The following is a 26,235-nucleotide window of genomic DNA, read 5'->3' as shown; positions in this document are numbered from 1 at the left end:
AGGGTTTCTCCTCTGAATAGCACGACCAAGTTCGTCCCACATGTGCTCAATTGGGTTTGCATCTGGGCTTCTTGCTGGTTGTGGCATCAGCTGAATGTTGTTTTGTCGGATAAAGTCTGCAATTAAGCGGGCTGTGTGTTGAGTTGCATTGTCATGTTGCAATCTAAAATTGTCTCTGTATATCCCTCTTGCGAACGGCTCCAGGTTCTGCTGGAGAATGTCTCTATAACTGGCAGTGTTAAGGTTTTCATCCAGAAAAACCAATGGGCAAATGCCATTGCTGCAAATGGCACCCAAAACATGTACAGAACCACCTCCTCCAGCTATTGTTTCCTGGATATTTTCAGTTAACAGCCTCCCCCCAGGGAGCCTACGCACTCTCATAGCTGGAGGAGGTGGTTCTGTACATGTTTTGGGTGCCATTTGCAGCAACGGCATTTGCCCATTGCTTCCTCTGGGTGAAAACCTTAACGCTGCCAGTTATAGAGACATTCTCCAGCAGAACCTGGAGCCGTTCGCAAGAGGGATATACAGAGACAATTTTAGATTGCAACATGACAATGCAACTCAACACACAGCCCGCTTAATTGCAGACTTTATCCGACAAAACAACATTCAGCTGATGCCACAGCCAGCAAGAAGCCCAGATGCAAACCCAATTGAGCACATGTGGGACGAACTTGGTCGTGCTATTCAGAGGAGAAACCCTCCCCCTGCAAATATAGATGAACTGCGAGATGCCCTTCAATATGAATGGACCAGAATTCCTCTCCAAAGAGTTGTGACTCTAGTTCACAGTATGCCACGCCGTTTGGCGGCCATTATCCAAGCTCGGGGTGGGCATACCCGCTATTGAGATTAATAATGAACTCTGAAGATGTTTCTTGACAATTTCCCCTAATTTCATATTAATTGTCCATCACAGTATAAATTTATGTTTAATTTTTCACTTGGTAGTGTTATGTAAAAAAAAGTACTCTTTATGGGGGCTTGAGAAAAAAAACTAAATAAATTCACGTTTTTTTCACATTTGCATTGGTTGTTTCTCCTTGACTTAACCAACCCTCCAGCTTCACCTATTTAACAATATAAACGGTATTAATTTGGTAATATCAATAATAATGAAAGAAACAGGGCGATATGCATCCCAAAATTTCCGTGTACCAACCATTTTGGGCAAGAGTGTATAATGCGAACCACCTACATGATGCTTACATTAGATTAAGTTTTGATTGCACCACATATCGAAATCTCTTAGCTGTAAAAAGCATGTCGCATCTATAACGTGACCTACATATAATCTACTTGTTTTGGACATTCGCGATTAACTTACCTCAGGGAGAAGATAACGTTTATGTTGGCGTAGTTAAATGTTTACCAGTTAACACCCGTACAACATGTCGGCGGTCTTTTTCATAATCTGTGCAGTCGTGGGAGCTTGGGTGAATTGCCAGGCTCAGATCTCAACAAGAAACGGGCTAATCCTGGGGCATGCACTGACAATACAGGGGAAGACGCTGAACAGGTTTTTAGGGGTTCCGTACGCCAAACCGCCCCTTGGGGATCTTCGGTTTAAGAAACCCCAGCCTGTGGAAAACTGGACTGGTGTTAAGAATACTACGGTGTTTGGGGACTCTTGTATGCAGCTTGTGACACCAGAATTTCCACTTCCGAAAAAGGTATGCAGAGAGAGAGAGAGAGAGAAAAATGTTATATGCCGGGTAGCACAAGCCACTTGTTATAGTGCGTATGATTTAACCAAATGCAGCTTCACCTTAATCGCCCTCTCACTGAGTTCACTGTTCTCACTGTTTAAGGTCACTGATACTACGCATATTCTACGGAAGTGAGCCGTTCTCTAGATTTGGCCTGCGCCGTGTATAAAATAAGTACTATTCATGTAATTTTATGTACGTTCAGTTTTTATGCATCCCTTTAAAACGCTGTGAATAATACTGGTACTAGTAGGACAATTCATAATTTTGCGTTATTTTGCTCTATTTATATGTAAATATATACAGTATATGATGAAATAAAATAGAAAGTCGCATAACAGTAATTTTATTTCTTTCAGACAATCCAGACCGAATATGTCCATAATAAACGTTAATCCACCGTTATTATTTATATCAAGATTTCTATCCGCAGATCTCGGAAGACTGCTTGACCTTGAACTTGTTCGTGCCAGGGGACATTCACATCAACAACAGTAAGGCAGTAATGGTCTATATACATGGAGGGGGTTATAACACCGGAGAGACGGATATACTCATCTTTGACACATTCGGTGAGTTTTGCACTTAATGGACGGTGCATATAAATATCACATTTCAGTCGTTATTGCCTCTGGTATCGAAGGAGGTTGAATTTTTATTGGCGTACAAATTGTATGTTAGTGGCCAAGATAAATGTATCTGACAAAAGTAACAATAATAAATGGTTTGTTGGGATAGTAACCATTTTGACTGACTCTAGGTATCTTACTATCGCCCTCGAGATTTTTTTATTGAATTTTTATCGTGAAAGAAGCCTGGGCTTTTTGGGGCATTCTCAATATTTAAATAAGGAAATAAATGCTGTGTACCGGGTATTAGTGCTGTATTAGAAAAAAGACTACTGTTTATTATTACCTTTTATGTTGCAACTTTTAAGTTTTCGCTCCAAAAACAGTTAACAAGGTAGTGTTAATTTATTTAATTACATTTAGCCTTGCAAGGTGACGTTATCGTAGTGACAGTCAACTACCGCTTGGGTCCATTTGGATTCTTGACCACTGGTGACGTTAACGCTCCTGGTAACGCTGGACTCTGGGATCAAATAGAGGGACTGAAATGGGTGAGAGACAACATAGAAAACTTTGGCGGAGACCCTAAAAGGTGAGTATGGAAGTATTTGTTGAAGACATTTTTGGTCCGAGAGTATATATTTTTACTTTGCCGGTAACGAATGAACCAGGAGAGATATGTACATATATACTTATATGAGTAAATTCATTTGTGGAAGTAGAAAGTAGTCACACGAACTATTTTCCATCAGTGTTCAAGTATTTATTGATACGGAAAGTAGACGTCCTTTTCAAAATCCTTAACAACTTAAAAACTGTTGTTATACATTTAAAAACGATAATTTAATCTTATGCTGTTAATATAAGTCAAACCTATCAATCTTTACATGATGAATTAATTCCTAGAGTGACCATCTTTGGTGAATCGGCAGGTGGCGGTAGTGTTTCACAACTAGCAACGACCTTAGCCGCTAGGGGTCTCTTCCATCGCTTTATTTCCATGAGTGGCACAGCTGTCAGCGACTGGGCGTTCGTGGACGGATCAGCTGATATAGCCACCAAAATGGCCAACATATTAGGCTGTAATTCTTCGAAGTCAGACACAGCAAAACTAGTCGCCTGTCTGCGGGGCGTGGATAAAGCTCGCCTTCTAAATGCTAGTTTACAAGTGCCTGCGTATTCCACTGGGCTAACGTTTGCACCGGTTGTGGACGGTGACATGTTCCGTCAACCTGTGACAGAGTCTCTTCAAAACCCTGACTCAGAGCTGGTGAGGCATTTCCGCTCCTTAGACTACATGGGTGGATTTTTGAACTCGGACGGTGGAGGCATGCTACTGGGAATGGCTTTCAATTATTCGCAGGGAATCGAACCGCATTTGCTGCGTGATGAACTGATTCCAAACATCGCTAAAACAATTTCTACCTACTTTGAGTCGGAAGTCGCACAAGCAATACAACGGGTCTATTTTTCTTCGGCATCGGAGGACCTAGGTGCAAATGCACGTGGCTTTGTCAATCTCCAAACCGATACAGCGTTTGCGGTTTCTACCGTTAAATTTCTTTCACATCATCTCTCGTCCAGCAATGGCACTGGGTCTTCTTATTTGTACTACTTTACCAAGGAACCTTCATTTGGGCACTTAATACCTATGCCGGCTTGGTTTCAAGGTGCAAACCATGCCGATGACGTGGCCTTCATGTTACATGGTCAGCTGGATTTATCGGGACTGATAAATATAACGCTAACAGAGGCGGAGAGGGAATTTTGTACAAACCTGGTGAATTACTGGACAAACTTCGCAAAAAGCGGGTGAGTGATGATGTTAAACAGATACGTTACAACTTGTGTTCACCTAATACATATTTGAAAGAAAAAATAATTGTGCGATTGGTCAGTATTGATGAAACCATAGATATTGTTTTGTCATTAGCAGATATGAGTTTTTTTTACATAATTCATTTTACTAAAGCTTAACACAGTTAAGATGTTAAAACAAATATCAAAATTATCACTTCGCGTTTTATTATGCAAAATATTGTGATATGCACAGATAAGTATAAAACTGCTTTTGCACATATACGAATTAAAATTGGAATCGATGGTAACGCCCTGTTTTAAAGTTTGTTCTTTCTTGAACTTGAACTTCTGATTGTACAACAAATGATGATATTTAGAGAATGGCTCATTTGGATCTATATTTAATTTTAAAAAGTCATCGGCAGCGTTCAGTTGTGAACAAGTCGTAGCCGTCTTGAAAATAATAACGTTATTATGTCCAAGTAACCGTCAACAGCACTTCAATAAAATAAGGATCAATAATCATCATCAAGATCAGCCTAAAATTGTGTTATTTGCAGGAACCCCAACAAACCGGTTCATGTACCGACTGCTTGGGAGCAGTACACGGCAACAGGAAAGCACTACCTTGACCTTGGAGACACTATAGCTAGCAAAACAGACGTGATTCCAAAGCGCATGAAACTCTGGCTGAAGACTATCCCGCAGATACTGTCACGTGGTACAACACCATCCCCCACCACAACCAGTGGACACATTTACTGTTCTGCTTCATCGGTAGTCGTTATAACACTGACATTAATTTTTCTAAAGCGTTTATTTTGAATATAAACATGTATTACTAGACTTTGCAAATTCTGAAGAAATGTAGCCTACATCGCCAAAAATCATCTGTTGATTCTGTTTTTCACTCACGATGGGTTATAAGTTTGAATTTAGATTTTTGAAAGTTGGATTTCAATAATCAGGTACATGTAACTTTTAAGTTTAAATAATGCACTATTGTGTATTATTGTGATACTATTATGTAGTTACAGTGTATATATGATATACAGGTAGGGTAGACCGGGGCTAAACGCCCAGTTGGGGTCAAACGCCCACCCGCTTTTTTTCAGGTATTACGTATAAATACGCGTCTCGTGATGTTTTGTCCACTTCCGATTTCCAGCAGACTTATCCTCCATGACGGAGATGACCACAAACTAAAAAATAAGCATTTTATGATAATGTGTTCATTTTTGCCTTGTTTACTGTTATTTAGCCTTTTCCTTAACATCAGTGACACCACCTACCAAATGCACGAATTCAAAAAACTTTGTTGGTGACAGATAGGATGGTATCAGACCTTCATACAAGTTTCGATGAAGTCAGATTGTATAAAACTTTTCCCGCCGAATTTTGAAAAAATATACAAAATCTCACTTTGGGGCAAAACGCCCATGCTGATATGGGGCAAAACGCCTATAGTGGGCGTTTTGCCCCCTTTCGTTTTTAAATAAAAAATAATTCTAAAAAGATGCGGAAGTGTTCTTTCATGCATGTTTTTTTACTGTATATCATCAGTTATAACACTTATATGGGGAAAAGCCAAAGCAAGTGGCTGTACTAGGAACTTAATTTTGGAAGTATCACAGTGCCCTGTCGTAAAGAGTAGAATTACAGCTCATTCTGAATAAATTTGATGGGTATTTTTATTATCTCAGTACCCCAAAATATTATATGTTGCTTTTAAAGGCTTACTAAGTTGTGTCGTAGAAATATAATTCGATTTTATTTTGCTTTGTACAAAGGCGGGGCATAACGCCTATAGTTTGGGGCAAGACGCCCACGGTGGGCGTTTAGCCCCGTGGTGCGAGGCGTAATGCCCCAGCCATGGGGCAAAAAGGCCGATTTTATAATTTACCTATTTTTTACCTATAAGGTTTTTCTTTTGTCTGTTTCCAAAAGTGTTAGTATCAGTTTGTAGTCTAGTCAGCCCTTCATAGTTAACACCCACTTTGAACGGTCTATACCTTCAGCAGGGAAAATTGTGATGTTTCTTGCTTAAGGGGGGCGTTTAGCCCCGGTCTACCCTACAGTGCCGTAGCCAGCAATTTCAAAAGGGGGTTCTTTCCTGAAAAAGTGGACCTTTTACCATGAAACCTTCGTGTAACTAGATAAGATTTTACCCAGAGGGGACCTTTCCCGGCAAAAAGGGGGGGTTGTTTCGAACACCCCCTTCCCCCCCCCCCCCTCACCCCCCCCCCCCCCCCCCCCCCCCGGCCACGGCCCTGATATAAATGCATAAGCTACGTCGCCAGCTCGCTCCTCTCCTTGGTGCGGCGAACATAGGAGGGGGGCACCGGACTAACCGGCATACCTGAGGGGTGAAAGGTTGCAATACCTATCACTGCCCTAATTTCCCGGATGAGTCTGAATGTAAGCAGACGTAATATTGGCTTTTAAATATCAATTCATTTTTTGTACAGGTATTGACAAATTATAATTTATTGGTTATTTAAAACACATAGGTAATAAACTTGTTCAACATTACCCCACTGCTCTTAAGTCATTGAAAGTTGCGTTTGGTATTATCTAATTGTTGGACGTTGACTTCATACAATTATTTACCTTGATAATAACAAGTCAGCAGTTAATTGTTATACATACAGATAAGGGCATGTGCTAATCTTGACGATATCCGTACTACTAGGGCGTACGTAAGAAAGACAAAATGGAGGCGTGGAAGCTAGAACATATCATAGAAACTTTAATGTTATTTACCAGTATGCTGTTTGTTTCTGGTGTCAATTCACAAACACTTGTCACCATTACAAACGGTAAACTCGAAGGAATCAAGGAGTCGGTTCAGGGGAAAACGCTTAATAGGTTCATGGGGATTCCGTTTGCCAAACCGCCTCTGGGGGCTTTGCGCTTCATGAAACCTCAGCCGGCAGGTAACTGGACAGGTATTAAAAATGCCACGAAACATGGCCCGTCTTGTATGCAGACTTGGGTGCCAGATTTTTACCAGGTACGAATGAAATATAAAAAAAGACTGTTTGAAGGCAACATAAAGAATGCTTCTTCTAACGGTTTTAAGCTAGCAATGTTGAGACGTCACGCCTAAATAGGATAGTGTTACTTGCACGCACGCAATTTATTCAGATTAAAATGCAGTCCACTGACCAGAGGTTCTAAGCAAACATCTGAGATTCGGAGCCTGATCTCGTATGCCCTTATTTTCACAACTAGTTCTGACTGAATGCTGGTTCTCTCTCTCTCTCTCTCTCTCTCATTTTCACCAGAACGAGTTATTACAACTAAGATTGTTAAGGGTCATGTAACATAAACGCGCCCCTTAATATATATGAAGGGGAGGGACAACATGAGCGGTGAGGCACGAACAAAGTCCTGCAATAAAAATGTTTTAATTGGGACAAAGGGACTTCTTTCTTTCTCTCGTAAACCTATACTATTCAGACTTTTATAAATCCATCAGGAATACTAAATACATATTTAACGTAACAAGTATATGCAGGTAAAATTATTTAATTACTTTAACCTCGTTGTGCATTCCTATGTGTGTAACGGTTAAATAGGCAAATCAAGTTTGTCCGATCACTGGCGTTCAAATAAAACTCATATCGCACTAATCCCTGTGTGTATCTTTGGCGTAGATTTAAATTCATTTGTTCTATATAAGCATAATGATTAACCAGAAAGGTTGGGTCTCAACTGATATATAATCTGTCCGTTACAAGGATCAGAGTTGCTCCATTTATTAAAATGATGATGACTGGATTTTCGATGTCAGAGGAATTAAAGATGCATACAAAGTCAATTTTTTTGCCACAAAAACCAACCAAATACCAGCATATAGGTTAAAGTAGTATAACTAAGGGAATTACCAAAAGGCATAGTTTAATTTTACCCGAAAACGATGTTTGAACAGATTTTTCTGCTAGCATTCTATGCTGTATGTCAATGGGGCAGAAAAGTAGGTTAAATTTCCGACCAAAAATTTAAAGAAAGGAGCAGTCTAAAGCTCTTTTATGGCTGATAGAGTGATATATTCAGTTTATCCCTTGGCATGTCAAATTTATTTGAGTCGTATAAGAAACTAGTAGAAGTGGTTTCCATGTGATACTGGGAATCTACACTCCACCGATGCTCGGTTTGTATGTATACCTTTAAGGTTTACATGTAGGCCTATATAGATTTCTTATCCCTCCTCATATCTAAAAGTTAATCAATGCAGTCTTGAGAAGGGCAACTCATTTGCTCATACGGCTGCAGATCAACCGGAAATTCTTCCGCTCACAAATTTAAGCAGCAGTTAAAATGACTAGATGGTCCACATTGTTTCCGACGAATGAACAACCACACATAAAATTTAATTGAAGTACTAGTAGACAATAAGTGATTTCCTTGCCCTGTACTCTCTCTTTTATTTTAGTCGGAAGACTGTCTGACCCTTAACGTGCTCGTACCTGGAGTTTTCAATGCCAGCCTAAGTAAGGCGGTAATGGTCTGGATATACGGAGGGGGGTACAATATGGGCGGGTCGGTATACTACATATTTGATGACTTGGGTGAGTATTCACTGATTGATTTTCTGTCTTACATAAAATATATTTTAGAAGGAGGCTGTCATTTTATTTGCATGCATGCCACGAAAACTGCATGGTCTACTGGTATTTACATGTAAGTAGGTGATATGCCTGAAATATGTCGATTATTTCTACAAATAAGAATTTTCGCACTCCGTATGTTCATATAAAGTATATTCCAACACGTGTATCTCAAAGTGGACAGTATTGACATACAATTAAAGGTGTACAACCTACGGAATTTGTGTGTCAGTTTTCATTCCCCATGGGAAAAATGCTACTTCCTCCGACCAGGGAATCATTGTACGTCCCATCCTACCATTGGGATTCAATGTTTTGTATATTTCTAAATAACTTAGTCCAAAACAAACCGTGATTCGTTTGGATCTCCGTTGTCTTCTTGACTTTATTTGAAGATATTAATCGTCGTTTAAGATGTCTAAATTCATTAGAAAGATGAAAATTTTTGCAGAATATAGACATTAAGAATTCAAACGCTAAAAGTACGTGCATACCTTTAAGTAGCGTAACTGGTATTTTTGTAAACCAACGTCACGATCACTTTATCTAACCGAAATGTAAAACTTTGACACCCCAGCTGTGGAAGATGACGTCATAGTGGTGACAGTCAACTACCGCGTGGGTCCATTCGGATTCCTGAGCACTGGTGACGTCAACGCTCCTGGTAACGCAGGACTCTGGGATCAAATAGAGGGACTGAAATGGGTGCGAGACAACATAGCCAGCTTCGGAGGGGATCCTAATAGGTGAGTTATTGCTACGTCCAAATATATCATGTAGATATACTGCAATAACAGCAACAACAACAGCAACAACAACAACAACAACGACGACGATGATGATAATGATATGCAGTAGTTCCAACCAGAAACAATTGAATTACACGACTTATTATTAAATACCGTCAAAACAATTGAAATGATAAGTTAGATGTAACATTTACACGTGAGATTATACTGGTTTAATGTATGTAAACTTAAAAGACAGTTATATAGCAAAGCCATAATTATTTAATGTATTGCAGAACAAAAATGCTCTAAAAAAACACTTGCATCAATATTGTTCCTTATAAGTACATGTATATTTACAACTATTTGTGCATGTAGCATTCATTCATTCATTCACGAGGGATACATCTTACTCATTTATATACCGTCAAAGAGGTTGAGCTTCACATAAGAAACAGTATCTACATGTATCGACATGAATAGATCTTTATACCCGCCTTTTGCGCAGATACGAGCACAATAAAGGTGTTTTTATATCTACATATGCTTCTTTAAATTTAGGATTACTATATTTGGCGAATCAGCTGGTGCAAGCAGCGTTTCCCAACTTGCCATGACAACAGCCACAAAAGGTCTTTTCCATCGAGTCATCAGCCAAAGCGGAGCAGCACTGAGCCCATGGGCCTGGGTACACGATGCCATCGACGTTGCTATGACAATCGGTAATCTTCTCGGCTGTAACGCAACAACCACAGACACAGCAAAACTTGTTCGATGCTTACAAAACCAAGACTCTGTAGCACTAATAAACGCCAGCAGCCAAATCACTGCTGGGAGGACTTATTTCGGGTTTAGCCCTGTTGTGGATGGAGACTTGTTTCCTCGGTCTGTCACGGAACAGCTGAAAGATACTGATTCGGATGTATTACGTCACTTCCGGTCTGTGGACTACTTAATTGGTTTCACTGATTCTGATGGTGGAGTCTTTCTCTTCAAGTTACCATTCAACTACACTCAGGTATACCTGGAGACAAATTACGTGACACGCTCATTCCACAACTTGCTCTTCAAATTTCAGCGCTGCATAAGGATGAAATCGAGGCTAAGATGAAAGACATTTACTATGATCCCTCGGCCGACAAGGAGGCCACTGCCCGCCATTATGTGGATTTGTTAACGGATTTAGAGTTTGCAGGGCCGACGTTGACTCTTCTCACAAGCCACTTGACTTCAACCAACAAGTCGTCTTATCTGTATTTGTTCACGAAAATCCCGTCTTGGCAAAGTGCGCTATCATGGTTCAGAGGATCTAACCATGCCGCAGACATAGGCTTCATCATAGGTCCAAATGTTAGTCACACTACATGGAATGTGACCTTCAACGAAGGAGAGCGGAGGTTTTCAAGATCGATGCAGACATATTGGTCAAACTTCGCCAAAACTGGGTAAGAATTTAAAATGAATGTCTTTTCTTTCGTTTATTCGTTTATTTGTTGTTGATGCGCATGTTTTCTTTACTCTTCTGGCGGTTTCCCACCTTAAAAACTAAACAACGGTGATTTATACGAGATGGCTGTTCCACAATTTTTTTCTAGAGCAAAGCTATTTTTCCTACTAATAAATCATTGGTTGACCCAAGCCTGCAGTAGGAGTCGATGCTATGATGTCCGGTCGACCTTATTCCGCACGTGTACTCGTAAACTACGCGATTTTGAAATACTGGCAAAATTACTGTAGTAGCAATAATACATGGGAACAACGGAAGCATGAAATTCACATACCTTGCATTAATACGCAACAAAAGTGTCATTATTGCGCACATGTTACAGACAATACAGCCCTGACTGGCTATTTTGTCGACGAAAACACGGCAAAAACGAATATCTCTAAAAATGCCTATGCCATCTTTTTTTGACAAGGAAGAATTACCGACCAGCCAAATTCATTTTTTAAAGTATTGATGCGAAACATGTTTTAATTGTTACATGCTTGTATCTTTCCTTTTTGATCGTGTGTTTTAAGGTTCAAATTGCATACATAATACAGCTTGTTACTTATACCAGTAGCTTATTATAACATTTTCATTTTTTCTAGCAATCCAAATTTACCAAAAGCAGTTCCCACTGAATGGAAACAGTACAAAGATTCTCAGAAGCATTATATAGAGCTCGGAGATGACATCACCAGTAAAATGGACGTGATTCCAAAGCGTATGAAATTGTGGCTTGAGACTATCCCACAGATATTGTCACGTGATAAAAACGTCATACCATCGCCAACCAGCATCAGTAAAGGCAATAACTGCTGGATGAGTTCGCTCGTTCTATTCCTAGCTGGGTGTTTTTATTTTAGCATTATTTAACATTTAGATACTGATTCATAGAAAAATAACTATAGTTATTCCTCAGGTCACCTTTGATTTTCAGAATTTGTAATATTATACTAGGTTACTGATAGCATTGAGTATAAGTTGTGCAGTGTCGTCATATGAAGGAGCACACAAGCTGTCCAGTGTGTATGACGACATTCTCAAACCCACCCTGGGGGGAGAGGGCGAGAGGGACTAACAAGTCATCATCGAGATTGAGGTAATTACCTGTTCACCTCCACCTGAACGGGTTATTTAGTTGTGACCAAGTCTGTCAGAGCGAACAGACGAAACAGTCAACAGGTAAATCAAATATCTGGATCTATCATAAATGAAAACTTTCTGATTATCAAAACTGAGATCCGATGAAACTATTCTCATATTTAATATTATTATGAATTGCGATAGAGAACCCCTGTCACATTTGATCGTAGAAATGCTACTGGAAATATTTAAAGCGATACACCTATTCCGTAGCTTGCTTAGGGATGAGATGGAGGCTTACATGAGGGCCATTTACTATGATTTCTCGGCCGACAAGTAGCTGGAGGTCACTGCCTGTCATTATATAAATTTGTTTTCCAACTATGAATTTGCAGGGCCATCGTACGCTGACTGTTACGGACTACGTAATGACGCACTCATTTTTTGCATAGCAATATTTCAGATTATTTAATCAAAGTATTGCATCATAATATGTCAGATTATTAATCAAAGTATTGCGTTTAACATGACGTTTTGATGCAATACTTTGATCAAATAATCTGACATATCATGCCATCCCTGTGTAACTTGGTTTTTTTCCGCCACTTGAGACCTTATGGTTTTAGGCTTTTGTAATATCCAAGCGTGTCAAATTGATTTTAGGCTTTTATATAGTATTCAGGTGTCACCTAGCGAAGTGATGGTAAATGACTCAGATATATAACACCTTTAAAATAAGTCAATAAAATATGCAGACGCCCTAATATATACAGTATCTACTTTCTCATTCGGATGTCGTTGCTAACAAGATTGGGGACACAATAATTGCTGTGCCAGAAGTCATAAATTTGCGGTGTGATTATTGCCTTGATAAATGTATCTAGTAGCGAACACAACAGTACGTGGCGTTATCAGACCATGAATGATATAGCATTCTGCGTGTTATCTTATTTGAGGTTATAGGTATAGCGTAATGGTACCGGGGAGCTTGGAGGGTTACGTGTTACGAGCGTTTTGTGTTCTTGTTTATATCATTTAAATTCTAGATATAAAGCAACCACAGCATTACTTCTAAGGGAGGCAAAAGGCGCATCTTTCATAACAAAGGAAAGTCACATAAGTTGCGCGCGAAAAAAGCGAGGATGGAGTAAATACATGTGCTTTACTTGTAAGGGTTGTTACCTAAAATGTATACATGTATGCGCAACTGTTACTAATAAACTAGTTTTCTGAGACACCACAGAACATATCGGGCTGTACTAGTATACAGGTATGTAAAATATATCCATTAAAGGTTGGAGCAGGATATTGCCCGCCACAAGGATAAATTATTCGGGCTTCGTGCCCGTAGCCAGTTTTTTTTTTTTTTTTTTTTTTTTTTTTGGGGGGGGGGGGGGTCGAAAGAGTCCCCTTTTTGTCGGGAAAAGGTCCCCTCTGGCTACAATTTTATCTAGGTGCACGAAAGAATTCATGGTAAAAGGCCCACTTTTTCTGAAAAAAAAACTTTTAAAGTTGCTGGCTACGGGTCTGCAAGGACATGCTAACTGAACCCTTCTCAATTCATTGGAAAGTTGTGAAAGTGTGTGGTAGGAAGGCCTAGGTGCTTGTTTAATACCAATTCTGTTAATAAAATTGCTGCGCTCTGAAATATACGGACCTAGTATAAGCAAATGTATAAATTAATAAATGCCTGCACGAGTTAGGATGTATTCATATGAAAATTACGGCGTTGCTAAATTGCTATGCCGACAAGATCAGACAATGATGACCGTTCTAAGTTCATTTGAAGTCATTCGCTGCGAGACTGCTTTATCAGGGCGTCGATCTTACAGTTGTAAGACAAACTGAAAAAGTACTGCATTTTTTTTAAAAACATCTTGAACAGTCTGTCCAAACAACTTCTACAGGTGGATTTATTCAAGTCCATCCGTGTTCAACAGCTTCAACGACTGTTCTATACTAGTGCGTGGACTGCTTTGTGTACGAGGAATCCTGGATGGTATAAGTCAACCTGTTCTACTAATTATAGTAAGTTCTGCTCAACATGGGGATTCGGAGTCGTCTTCCCGATGTTCGTATACCGTGGGTCTCCATAACGGACTTTCTGCTGGCTGATGTTGACAAATATGCAGACTTTATAGCAGTGGTAAGTGTTGCTGTCTCTCTCGCTCGTTCTCTCTCTCTCGCGCGCGCGAGCACACACACGCACGCACACACACACATTCTTAGAGAGAGAGAGAAGGGGAGGAAGAGAGAGAAAGAGAGCGCAGTTATTCGAATATCAGTAGTTAAGCAGTCACCGTTTTGTTACTACATCATATCGTACCTAGGATATTTTCGTGAGATGGCGTACACGTACGTACCCCTGTAACCCGTACGGTAGTGATTTTATATATTTACTTTACCATCTTGTGTTCAGACCGTTGTACTCCTTTGATCGAAACTTTTTAAAAATGTATTAAAAGAGCACAAAGGGCCATATCAAAATCAGGAAATGTGCTCATTTATTTATTTGTTAATTTATCTATTTTTTCACTTATTGAAAGAGATGTACAGAATTATAGTTTCAGTGAGAGAAAGGGAAAGTAATCAAACCCGTATCGACTTTAAAATGAACCCTAATCTGATGTTACATGTATATCCTTCAGTTTAACTTTTCATTTGAATTTGAACACGATCTTCTTTTATCAGGTCGACACCCAAAGTGACATCAAATATACGTACGGTGACATCAGAAACCACGTGAGATCCATCGGCAGCGCGCTCACCCGTAAGGGTTTTCGAAAGGGAGACGTGTTGTGTATATATTGCCCGAACGTTCCGGAGTTTCCCTTAGTATTACTGGGAACTCTTGCTGTGGGTGGGATCGTTACCACTTGTAACCCACAGTACACAGCAGGTTAGACTCAGTGCGCACGGTTGACACTTGCTTAATTTTTTTTTTTGTCTTAGATCTTTTATGCTGTTATAGAGATAACGTGCTTAATATGCATCTGGTCACAAAAGAGCTGTTCTTTATTCATGGTTGTATGCACGTTGAATAAATAATGCAGCGAAAGGCAGTTTGTCATCATGGTTCTTACTTATTCTATTCATGTATTGTCGTTAGGTACAACGTAGGCCTACAAGAGTTTTAATGCAACTTTACCCATTTTTTCTATAAATAGAAGAACTGGAAAAGCAAATGAAACTTGCGCATGTGCAGTATATAATCACAGTGCCTGAGTGTGCAGAGAAGGCCGTCAGAGTTGCTGCTACAACTGAAATAAAGGTTTTTCATTCTCTCTCTCTCTCTCTCTCTCTCTCTCTCTCTCTTGGAGTCTCCCTCTCTCTCTCCCTCTCACACTCATTCCAGATTTCTCATCACTTTTACTTAGTGCGCGTAAGTTCACAAATCAGGGCCCGTAACTCGAAAGCACCGCGCATTGCGACCGCCCATACTCGCCCTATATAATAGCCTACACTGTAGCCTCTATGTGATATCGCTATTCGCAATATGCGATGCTTTCCAGTTACGGGGCCCAGGGGTACATGCGGTTCATTCATCCACTTTTTCTCTCATTAGGCTGTGTACGTATTAGGCAGCGCCCAGGGATGCACCCCATTCACCGAACTTCTAAATGACAGCGGTTCTGCCTTCCCTGATGACGTCAACATCTCGCCGCAAGATGTCGCACTCCTCCCGTTTTCCAGTGGCACGACAGGCCTGCCCAAGGGTGTGATGCTCACGCACTACAATATTGTCGCCAATCTCTTGCAGTCGAGGTAGACCTTTAAAATAACACTGATTGTATCGTTGACTACGTTTTTTATCGTTAAGAGGGAATTATCATTGATAAAAAACTACACATGACTATATAACATAACGAGCATACAAATTTACACGTAGCCTAGTGGGCCTATACAAGCACTAGATCATTGGCAATTTTCATCATCCTTGTATTTTTGATTATTCCTGTCAGATTGCATCTATCAGCATTCAATGTATTAACAAATGTGTTCCTTAAGTCTCCCATAACTGATTATATCACGTAACACTTCGAAACAGTAAAAAAAACCTAATATGAAATTTCATTTCTGAGATTGAAAAGAATTGAAAATATCATTTCAGAGATTTTATATACACCGGACGCCCTGGTGTAGATTTTGTCTTGGGGTATCTTCCTTTCTTCCATGGCTTTGGTTTACTTGTCATCAATATCGGATCGATCAAATTCAAACAGACAATTGTATGCATGAGAAAATTCGACTTTGAAGATTTCCTGGCCGCCATTGAAAAGTACAAAGTAAGCGCACATAATAATTATCCTAATGTGGAAAAAATCTATTGCAGAATTACTAATCGTATTATTTTAACATAAAATGGGTTAAGTTGTCGCTGATAATGATTGCTTACAACCATGGTGGTTAATGACGTTATTATCTTGACACACGTGGCCACGATGACCAAAAAGATAAAGCTCACATTTCACACGAGAAAATCAGATAATTTGATTGGTCATATACGATTGCATGAGAACATCAACGAAGATACCATCGGGCTAATCTGTGGACGAACACCAAATGGGAGGGGAGATGGTCACCTTAGAAATTGCTTTTGACATTAAGATAATTCTGTATTCTAAAAAAGACATAAATGAAGAAGTTTGAGAACATACAACAGAAATTATCAATGATATCAAAACGCTTCTACAGTGTTAATTTGCAATACACGTTCAGTAATTGTCATACCAAAGTAATAGTGAAAACATACATGCACTAGTACATAACCACGCTCAAGTACTAACATTAACAGCTGGAAAATACAGTATTTACCTGTAACATGGATTGACCACCCGCTTTAAAATTATTCCCAGATCCGGTATCTGTTTGCGGCGCCTCCCATTGTCATTAGGATGGCCAAGCACCCCAGTGTGGCAAAATACGACCTATCTTGTGTGGAAACCATCATGTCAGCATCAGCCCCACTGGGGAGTGATTCAGAAGAGGAACTGGAGGCGCGTCTTGGGACGTGTAGTCTGACACAAGGTGGCGACACTTTAGCCTTCAGGCTTTTGGGGAATGTACCAGTTGCGAATATTCATCTGTCAGATGAATTTTTCTTTTTTTTTTTTTTTTTTTTTTTTTTTTTGTTCCTTATTATTCGTGATGTTAATTTATGGATGAATAAGAGACCCAATATTTGTGGTAATTATTTTGATAGAATTTAATTGTTACCTGAAAAAGATGGCCCTATTTAGGCCTACTCAAACTTTATTACAGGTCTCGGATTTAAATTTTAACTGTTCAAAGTAAAACGCAATGGGATCGCATGTGATAATTACTCCATAACACATACCGTTATGACGTATTGTATTTTAAGGTTAGGGGCCTATGGATTAACAGAAACTGGTCCTTTCTGCTCCTTGCCACCACTTTCAAGACACTTAAGGCGACCAGGAGCGTCTGGAGTTTTAGTCCCAAATACAGAGTGTAAGGTGAATGAGGTTAACTTACTAGTACTCGTACCGTGCGTATACGTATACTTACAAGAGATTTGGACATGCATCGAAGCTTCCCGAGATATTCTGCGCGAGTACATGTAGGGCCTATATACCAACAAAGAATTAGATACAAAGTATATCTTTTCTAATTTCAATGCATGAAAGCTGCTCACAATAAAAGCGAAAAGCGGAAACGTCAATTTCTGCCTGCAAAGGTTATGAAAATTATATGCACAAAGCACGCTAAAAGTGATATACTATTAATTTGTTAAACATTTCTTACATTGTTCACCTCAAGCCCCTACCGTAACAGCGTTAGAGATATGTGCTCTGTCTTCAAACAATGCTATATAATGACAACATGTTTCTTTCTTTGCACGCGTCCTTGACATATGATCATATTCTACACAGGTGGTGGACCCCATCACGAAGAAGGAACTTGGTCCAAACCAAGATGGCGAACTATGGTTCCGAGGCCCTCAAGTTTTCATAGGCTACTTGAATAATCCTGTTGCCACTGCGGCCACATTGGACAAGGACGGCTGGATACACACCGGTCAGCCTTCCCTGCTAATTTGAAATATTTGGTCTTGCATGGGTCCTTTGCACTCAGTAGGCCTAATTACAAAAACATGAAGATAGGCCTATAGCCTTTGCTACTGTCTGGCTACCGATGTAATGATGAGCCCCCACCAAGACAAATATTTAACTTTTAATTTACCACTTATTAATTTATGGATAATAAAAAAATCTAATTACGCTTAAGTAAACCTATTTCTGGCCCAGGGGTGGATCCAGGATTATTTTAAGGGGTGGTCCGCGGATGCAAAGCCGACTCCCCCCCTCCCCCCAATGCGTGGCGTTTAATCGTAGGCCTATTTTATAGAGGGCGAACTGTGCCATTTGGTACGCTTTAGAACTATGATTCAGTTAGTCAGACTTCTTTTTTCAAGAGGGGACCAATGTGAACTGGCTACTGTATTTTTTTATATATTAATCTAATTTTGTCACTTCAAGTATTCATTTTTCTGTTAAATTTAGGTGACATTGGACACTACGACGAGGATCAGTACCTATATATCAAGGACCGTATTAAGGAGATGATCAAGTTCAAAGGGTTCCAGGTAAAAGACTAGAGCCGTGACCAAAACTAGCGAAAAGGACGTAGTTTTTAAATCTCAACATTTACATGTACATAACGAACTACCAATTTGTGTGCTGTGATGTGTAAATCATTATCCGGCATTCTGTATATGTGTCACATACTCTCTTAAATTTTAAAACGTCGGAATATATATATTTTTTTGCTGACTAGGTGGCGCCAGCAGAGCTAGAGAGTGTCTTGGTAACCCACCCAGCGGTGGAAGACGCGGCGGTAGTGGGTCGACCTGACCAAGAGGCTGGAGAATTGCCCATGGCGTTTGTGGTTCTTAAGTCTGGTAGAATGACCACTGGGAGGGACATCATGGACTTCTTGGCAGGTAAAATAGCACTGACCTCGACTGGTTATAATCATGCCGACTCGGTCAATACTATATTGTTAAAGTTTCAATATAGTGTTTTTTTTTTTTTTTGTTATCATTTTTGTCAATACTTTTAATAGATAACCAAAAGCTACATAAAATTTGATGTTAAGTCATAGTGCAATATTTTTGCAATTTGCAGTATATACGAGTACATGTATATTGCATGCATGGGCATTGGGCACCGATATAAAATATTAAACAAAAATTCCCACTGCACTCAACTTTTACCACATTTTCAGAAAAGTTGGCTCCTTACAAGCGTTTGCGGGGTGGAGTGGTAATTGTGAAGTCGATCCCTAAGACTGAGAGCGGGAAAATTCTGCGGCGTTTTCTTCGAGCCGGATTAAGGGAAAGAGTTGAAAAAATGAAAGCGAAACTGTGAGGAATTCGTCGTTGCACTTCCAAGAGGTTGGATGCTCTGACGTTTAGATAATTTAAGCTAATTAACAGAGCCACTGATGTCAAGGACAAATATCATTGTGTATTAGTCATATCATAGAAAACATAATCTGCTGAGATATTATTTTCCTAAATATTTGAAGTTAATCAGTAATGGCCCTGTGGTTGGGGAATATGTTTATTGACTTGTCATTTGCTTGCTCGAACTAAACTGTCTCTTACGGGCTACATAATGACACACATACCCAAACTTTCTGCAAAGAAATCTGTCAGATCAATTTAATCAAAGTATCGCATCATTGTGTTACACCATCCGTGCGTGGTACAGGAGACACGCATTTTTTTTTTTTTTTTTTTTTTTTTTTTTTTGTATGTAGTAGTAGTAGTAGTAGTAGTAGTAGTCAGGTGCCACCTAGCGATGATTAATAACCCTGATAGCACCCCCCGCCCTCCAAAAAAAAAGTAAATAAAATATGCAGACGCCCTAGCACATATCTACTACCTTTATTCTGATGTCCTTGCTGTTAAGGTTGAGGACACGATACTGCCGGTAGTCCCACATTTGAGTTGTGATTATTGCCCTGCTAAATATAAAGAACTAGTAGCGAACACAGCAGTACATGGCGTTATCAGACCATTAATGAAAAACATTATAATCTCGCGGTTAATTATAGCTTAATGGTACCGGGGAGCTTGGAGAATTACGGGTAAATTCTTGTTTATATAACATATAAATAAAGCATATAAGAAGAAAGCATATAAATGTTGATATAAAATACTACCTTATTAGTTCTTAGAGAAACAGAACGCACATCTTTCATACCAAAGGAAAGACAAGTCACACACACACACACACACACTCACACTCATACATATGGTTAAACAGATATTGCTTGACAATAGGTACATTCCAGCCGGCAGTAAAGTCAGTAAACCCAGACCAGAGTCGAATCAGTGGAAACTTGTGGGATCATGTGAAGGACTGTGCAGTCTAAATTACTTAATACCTGCACGTGTTTAGATAATAATATATAAATAACGGCGTTGTAAATTTTTTAAGCAGTCATGATCAGACAATGATGCTCTTTGTCCATGCATTTGAAACGATTCGATGCATGACTGCTTTACTAGTGCGTCGAAAAGGTAAAGTTCTTTTTAAAAAATATCTTCAACCAATCTGTTCTAGCGGCTTGTACTGTACAGGCGGAGTTATTCAAGGCCATCCGTGTTCAACAGCTTCGACAACTGTTCCGTACTTGTATTTGGACAGTACGCACAACCAGCGTTGTGTAAGGGGAAGATATACAGTAATTCACAAAGTTGTAGTAGTAAGTGTGAGTTCGGCTTAACATGGGGATTCGGAGCCGTCTTCCCGATGTTCGTATACCGTGGGTCTCCATAACGGACTTTCTGCTGGCTGATGTTGACAAGTACGAAGAATTTATAGCAGTGGTAAGTCTCTCTCTTTCTCTCTGGGTTGCAGATTTTGAAAGCCAGTTTTTAAATCAGGTTTTCATGATTGACCCAGTGTGGTGTGACGAATCTCTCTTGTGTTTCGACTGGTCTGTGCTCCTTGTAGGTTTTTGCTGATTGAAAAAGGAAGTTCAGAATCATAGTTCCATTAAAGGAAAAGGAATGTAGTTAAACGGGTTGCGGTTTGCAAAATAATCTGTTGAGGCCTATCGGTATTACTTAGTATTGTACCCAGTAATATTTTACGTATGAAAATTAAGGATCAGCATATTTTAAGATTTACATTGACATTGCTTCACTACATGGTGTTACATGTGTAATTCAATTTTCTACTGCTCAGCGATTCACACACGTTCACACACACACACACACACACACACACACATATTTACATCTTTTCCTCCCTACGGGTTATATATCCACTATCCCCTTATCTCCTTGAACGAGTTCTTCTTTTGACAGCTCGACTCCGAAAGTGACATTAAATATACGTACGGTGACGTCAGAAACCACACGAGATCCATTGGCAGCGCGCTAACCCGAAATGGCTTTCGAAAAGGAGACGTATTGTGTATATGTTGTCCGAACGTTCCCGAGTTTCCCTTAGTATTACTGGGAACCCTTGCTGTGGGAGGGATCATTACAACCGCTAACCCGCAATTCACAGCAGGTAAGAGCCAGGTTAATACTTTCTTAATTGTTTTCTTTGCCTGAGATCTTTTTACTTGTTATAGAGGTTCCGTTACCATGGCTTTTATATCTGGTGACAAAATGGATGTCATTTATTGATAATTGTACATAGTTTAAGCAAGGAGTTAACTCCTTGGTTTAAGTAACACTGCAAAGACAGAGAGGTTACCATAATGTTTCTTATTTTGTTTATATTCAGTTATAAGAGTCTGAGAATACTAATACAATATTTCCCTTTTTCCGTACAAAAGAGGAAATCGAAAAGCAGATAAAACTTGCGCAGGTGCAGTACATGGCCACAGTTCCAGAGTGTGCGGAGAAGACTGTCAGAGTTGCAGCTGCAACTGGAATAAAGGTTGGTAACTCTCCTCGTTACCTCTTACTGAAATGAGGCTTAATGAGCCCATAGCCCACAATGTGTCTACGCGGTTCATTTATCCACTTCTTATTTATTAGGCTGTGTACGTATTAGGCAGCGCCCAGGGATGCACCCCATTCACCGAACTTCTAAATGACGACGGTTCTGCCTTCCCTGATGACGTCAACATCTCGCCGCAAGATGTCGCATTCCTCCCATTTTCCAGTGGCACGACAGGCCCTCCCAAGTGTGTGATGATCACGCACTACAATATTGTTGCCAATCTCTTGCAGATGAGGTAGACCTTTTAAACAACAAAGTTTGTATAGTAGGCAACGGTTTATTATTACTTGGTGGACATTTTCATTGACCACACATAGTATATACCCTCATACCATTTTTTGTATTTTCCATAATGTTTTTGATTATTCTGTACGTCAGTTTGCACCCATCAGCATACAACGCATTACTTATTATTCATATTATTGGTGATCATATTTTATGCCACATCCACAGACTTTCGAACAATAATTCAGCCTATGTTATTTTATTTTAGAGATTAAAAATGTAAAACAATCATTTCAGAGATTTTATATACACCGGACGCCCTGGGGTAGATTTTGTCTTGGGGTATCTTCCTTTCTTCCATGGCTTTGGTTTAGTTGCCATCAATCTCAGATCGATCATATTCAAACAGACAATTGTATGCATGAGAAAATTCGACTTTGAAGACTTCCTGGCCGCTATTGAAAAGTACAAAGTAAGTTCATTTATAATAACATGCTGATGTGAAAAAAATTATAGCAAAATTCTCAAATATATATAAGTTATGAAAGTAGTAGCGCACACACATTGGGAAATTACGACGCACAAATAACTAACATTAACAGCTGGTAAATACAGTATTTACCTGTAGGCTAAGACCCCATTCCCAGAGATTAGATCGATCCAAACTAGATCGACCTAACTCCCTGGGGCTTCACGCTAAATAGCTGTCGGCCGAGCGGGCACGAAAGGTAATTACCCCCTTACAGCTTGTACATGTAGTAGGCGGGACGGACATTTAAGTCGGATTATCTGACAGTAATCTAGTGAGACTCCCCACGAGGATAGATCGATCTAAAATCTATGGGAATACGCCCTAACATGACTTGACCACCTGCTTTAAAATCATTCCCAGATCCGGTATTTGTTTGCGGCGCCCCCTATTGTCATTAGGATGGCCAAGCACCCCAGTGTGGCAAAATACGACCTATCTTGTGTGGAAACCATCATGTCAGCAGCAGCCCCACTGAGAAGGGATTCAGAAGAGGAACTAGAGGCGCGTCTTGGGACGTGTAGTGTGACACAAGGTGGCGACACTTTGTGGCTTTCATGTCTTGGAGGAACGCATCAGATGCGAACGTTTCTTGATTTGAAACATGCGTTTTTCTTTCCTTTTTAATCTCGTTCCTTTAAATGATATATTAGTGGTGTTAATTTATGAATATGAGTGACCCAACATTTGTGGTGTTCATTTTGATTGAATGTAATTGTTACATGACGATGGAATTATTCACTCAAACATACAGGTCTCAAATTATTTCAACATTAACTGAGTTAAAAAAGAGTAGGATTTCACCAGATGCATGCATTTACTCCCTAAAACGTGCCATTATAACTTATTGTATATTTAGCTTATGGGTTAACAGAGACAGGTGGTTTCTGCTCTTTGCCCCCACTGTCAAGACACTTAAGGCGACCAGGAGCGTCTGGAGTTTTAGTTCCAAATACAGAGTGTAAGGTAAATGAGAACTTACTAGTACCGTTCATGTAGCAATTTAGTGAGACTCCCTAGGGAGTTAGACCGATCCAGATGGATCGATCTAGGCATGGGAACCCAGTCCTAGATAACAAAACCCATTGAATCATATATAATTTATAACACTATAAACAATAAAGAATTACATTCAAAGTGTATCATTGACAAAATTTAATGCATGTAAACTGCCCGCGATATATTTTTATGAGAACAACATCAATTTCTGCCTGTTAAGATTATGATGTATACACGGTATGCAAATATGATTTTATGCTGATTATTTGGTTGACTTTTTTTGGATTGTCATTTTTACTATGTTAGAGACGTGATCTATTTTCAAACTATGTTAGGCTCCTAATATTGCACATGTACAAGACTTCTCTTGTATCTGCTATAGGTGGTGGACCCAAGCACGGGGAAGGAACTCGGTCCAAACCAAGATGGCGAACTATGGTTCAGAGGCCCTCAAATTTCCATGGGCTACTTGAATAACCCTGCCGACTCTGCGACCACCTTGGACAAGGAAGGCTGGATACACACTGGTCAGTTCGATTAGTCACTCCGGATATTCAGCGAAGTCTGATTGGTCTGTCTGGATATTTTGTGCAGTCTGATTGGTCAATATGGATTTTTAGCGCGGCTATAGTGTAATGTAATCACTTATTAAAAAAATCCAGCCGGTTATTCGAATTTTTTGTCCGAGCAAACAAGGAAAATATGTAATGGTAAATCTATTAATCTTATATTATTGATCCTCCGTATTGGTAATCTGGGGCAACTGCACCACGTTAATTTGTGACAGTTCCGGTATTCATTAATAATTATCTATTCATTTTCATCATTTCATCTTTTTTATATTCTGTAAAATTTAGGTGACATTGGGTACTACGACGAGGACCAATACCTATACATAAAGGATCGCATTAAGGAAATGATCAAGTTCAAAGGATTCCAGGTAAGAGGCTTGCCACCTACTTGGCAAGGGGATACAGATTTTTACGTAATTTCTTACTGTACTTGTTACTGGTGGTAAATATAAGAAAAATATTTCAGAAGGAGCATAAGGAAATAGCGTCTGCGACTCGAACCTACACATATTTGTGCAAAGTAAGGTGTACAATCTGCTTAGCTACTTTAACCAGTGGCCAGTTATAACGTAAACAATAGATACAGCTTTCCCTGCGATGTAAATGGATGCAGATGCTTATGCAATTGGGAATACATCTGAATAGAAAAAATCTGCGCTATATATTGAAAATATGCCCAAGGTGAACAGTTTGTCACAATTGCATTGTAGTACATGTAACTGCAGTAGTTACACGGACATATATGGTCTGGAAAGTTCGTGCAAGTGTCACGAAGATCTTTCCTTCAAGATCTGTTGTAGATAAATAGTAATTAGAGTTGTAATGATATGTATTCTGCAAAGTGTGTTGAGTTATATGTCTATAGTTGAAATACTTTATAACAATATATTTGTCCCCGTAGTTACACTTACCGAAGACTTTTGGATGACAATTAATTTTTTTTTTTATAACTGATCAACTTCTATCAAGTAGTGCCAACATCACTGTGGACAATACTGAAATGCCACCTGAAATTAGTGTCTTTCCAATACACACATGAAAAGAAATTAAATGTAAAAATTAATACATTAGGATTTTTGCCGACTAGGTGGCGCCAGCAGAGCTAGAGGGCGTCTTGGTAACCCACCCAGCGGTAGAAGACGCGGCGGTAGTGGGTCGACCTGACCAAGAGGCTGGAGAATTGCCCACTGCGTTTGTGGTTCTTAAGTCTGGTAGAATGGCCACTGAGAGGGACATCATGGACTTCTTGGCAGGTAAAATTACGCTGACCTCCTACACGTGGGTCACTCTTATAATTAGCCCCTTCCAATCTTAAATTGTTTTTAAGTTTCAATAATGTGTTTCCTTTCCTTTTCTTTTTTATTTTATCCTTTGATTTTTTATAAATATTATTAATACACGGGAAAACGTTACATGAAATAATATATGTATATTTGATAATTTCAAATTGGATTTCTCATTCAGTATCAGATAAAAAATTTTGAAGAGCCTATAATTTCTGAAAACTTCATGTATGGACTTTAGGCACCGATCTAAACATCTTCAAAAAAGTTCCCACTGCTCTCAACTTTTACCACATTTTCAGAAAAGTTGGCTCCTTACAAGCGTTTGCGGGGTGGAGTGGTATTTGTGAAGTCGATCCCTAAAACTGGGAGCGGGAAAATTCTGCGGCGTTTTCTTCGAGCTGAATTAAAGGAGAGATTAGAGAAAATGAAACCAAAACTCTGAGGAATTTTATGGGTTGTACTTCCGTGGGGATGGATGCTTTGACTTTTGAAATGCCTGTTTATCTAATTAATAGGACCACTTACATTTTGTCATTTTGATACATTCTCTCCGTTGAGTGACGGGATTTGAGGTTGGAAGTAAATCACGCGACGCCCGCAGACAGTATTTATGCATGTACATCTGGGTCTTGATA

The 26,235-nt window shown here is 39.5% G+C and overlaps 3 protein-coding genes across 3 annotated transcripts in view; all 3 read left to right on the top strand.

Annotated features, from left to right (window-relative positions):
* LOC106164149 (uncharacterized) overlaps positions 1 to 14,856 on the top strand; it is a 19,546-nt gene extending 4,690 nt beyond the window's left edge. The window contains exons 6-12 of the mRNA XM_087018083.1: positions 348 to 836; positions 1,384 to 1,679; positions 2,149 to 2,287; positions 2,708 to 2,876; positions 9,987 to 10,870; positions 11,520 to 12,096; positions 14,689 to 14,856. Coding sequence (XP_086874209.1) covers positions 348 to 836; positions 1,384 to 1,679; positions 2,149 to 2,287; positions 2,708 to 2,876; positions 9,987 to 10,536 — 1,643 coding nt within the window. The 3' untranslated portion in view covers positions 10,537 to 10,870; positions 11,520 to 12,096; positions 14,689 to 14,856. The remainder of the gene's footprint in view (positions 1 to 347; positions 837 to 1,383; positions 1,680 to 2,148; positions 2,288 to 2,707; positions 2,877 to 9,986; positions 10,871 to 11,519; positions 12,097 to 14,688) is intronic.
* On the top strand, positions 14,042 to 20,400 carry LOC106164150 (uncharacterized). Its single transcript, XM_087018082.1, has 8 exons — positions 14,042 to 14,143; positions 15,563 to 15,762; positions 16,109 to 16,283; positions 16,854 to 17,060; positions 17,892 to 18,036; positions 18,522 to 18,604; positions 18,796 to 18,961; positions 20,309 to 20,400. Exons 1-8 carry the CDS (start codon positions 14,042 to 14,044, stop codon positions 20,398 to 20,400), a joined length of 1,170 nt encoding a protein of 389 aa, XP_086874208.1.
* Positions 19,774 to 26,235, top strand: LOC106164152 (uncharacterized). Its single transcript, XM_087017006.1, has 11 exons — positions 19,774 to 20,857; positions 21,341 to 21,548; positions 21,820 to 21,923; positions 22,025 to 22,224; positions 22,512 to 22,686; positions 23,107 to 23,278; positions 23,603 to 23,709; positions 24,125 to 24,269; positions 24,600 to 24,682; positions 25,402 to 25,567; positions 25,900 to 26,235. Exons 1-11 carry the CDS (start codon positions 20,756 to 20,758, stop codon positions 26,040 to 26,042), a joined length of 1,605 nt encoding a protein of 534 aa, XP_086873132.1. The 5' UTR covers positions 19,774 to 20,755; the 3' UTR covers positions 26,043 to 26,235.

The sequence above is a fragment of the Lingula anatina genome, chromosome 7, assembly GCF_051362555.1.
Source record: "Lingula anatina isolate TDL-2025a chromosome 7, LinAna3.0, whole genome shotgun sequence".
NCBI lineage: Eukaryota > Metazoa > Brachiopoda > Lingulata > Lingulida > Lingulidae > Lingula > Lingula anatina.
Note: the sequence above shows the minus strand (reverse complement) of the source record. Positions and strands in the feature narration are given on the sequence as shown.

Bases quoted from the DNA above. Each gene is read 5' to 3' on its own strand.
- LOC106164150 (XM_087018082.1), top strand. From the start codon at position 14,042: ATGGGGATTCGGAGTCGTCTTCCCGATGTTCGTATACCGTGGGTCTCC. The intron at 14,144-15,562 runs GTAAGTGTTGCT...TTCTCTCATTAG, and splicing joins ATGCAGACTTTATAGCAGTG to GCTGTGTACGTATTAGGCAG. The intron at 18,962-20,308 runs GTAAAATAGCAC...GCTTGACAATAG, and splicing joins CATCATGGACTTCTTGGCAG to GTACATTCCAGCCGGCAGTA.
- LOC106164152 (XM_087017006.1), top strand. From the start codon at position 20,756: ATGGGGATTCGGAGCCGTCTTCCCGATGTTCGTATACCGTGGGTCTCC. The intron at 20,858-21,340 runs GTAAGTCTCTCT...TTCTTTTGACAG, and splicing joins ACGAAGAATTTATAGCAGTG to CTCGACTCCGAAAGTGACAT. The intron at 23,279-23,602 runs GTGGCGACACTT...TTGTATATTTAG, and splicing joins GACGTGTAGTGTGACACAAG to CTTATGGGTTAACAGAGACA.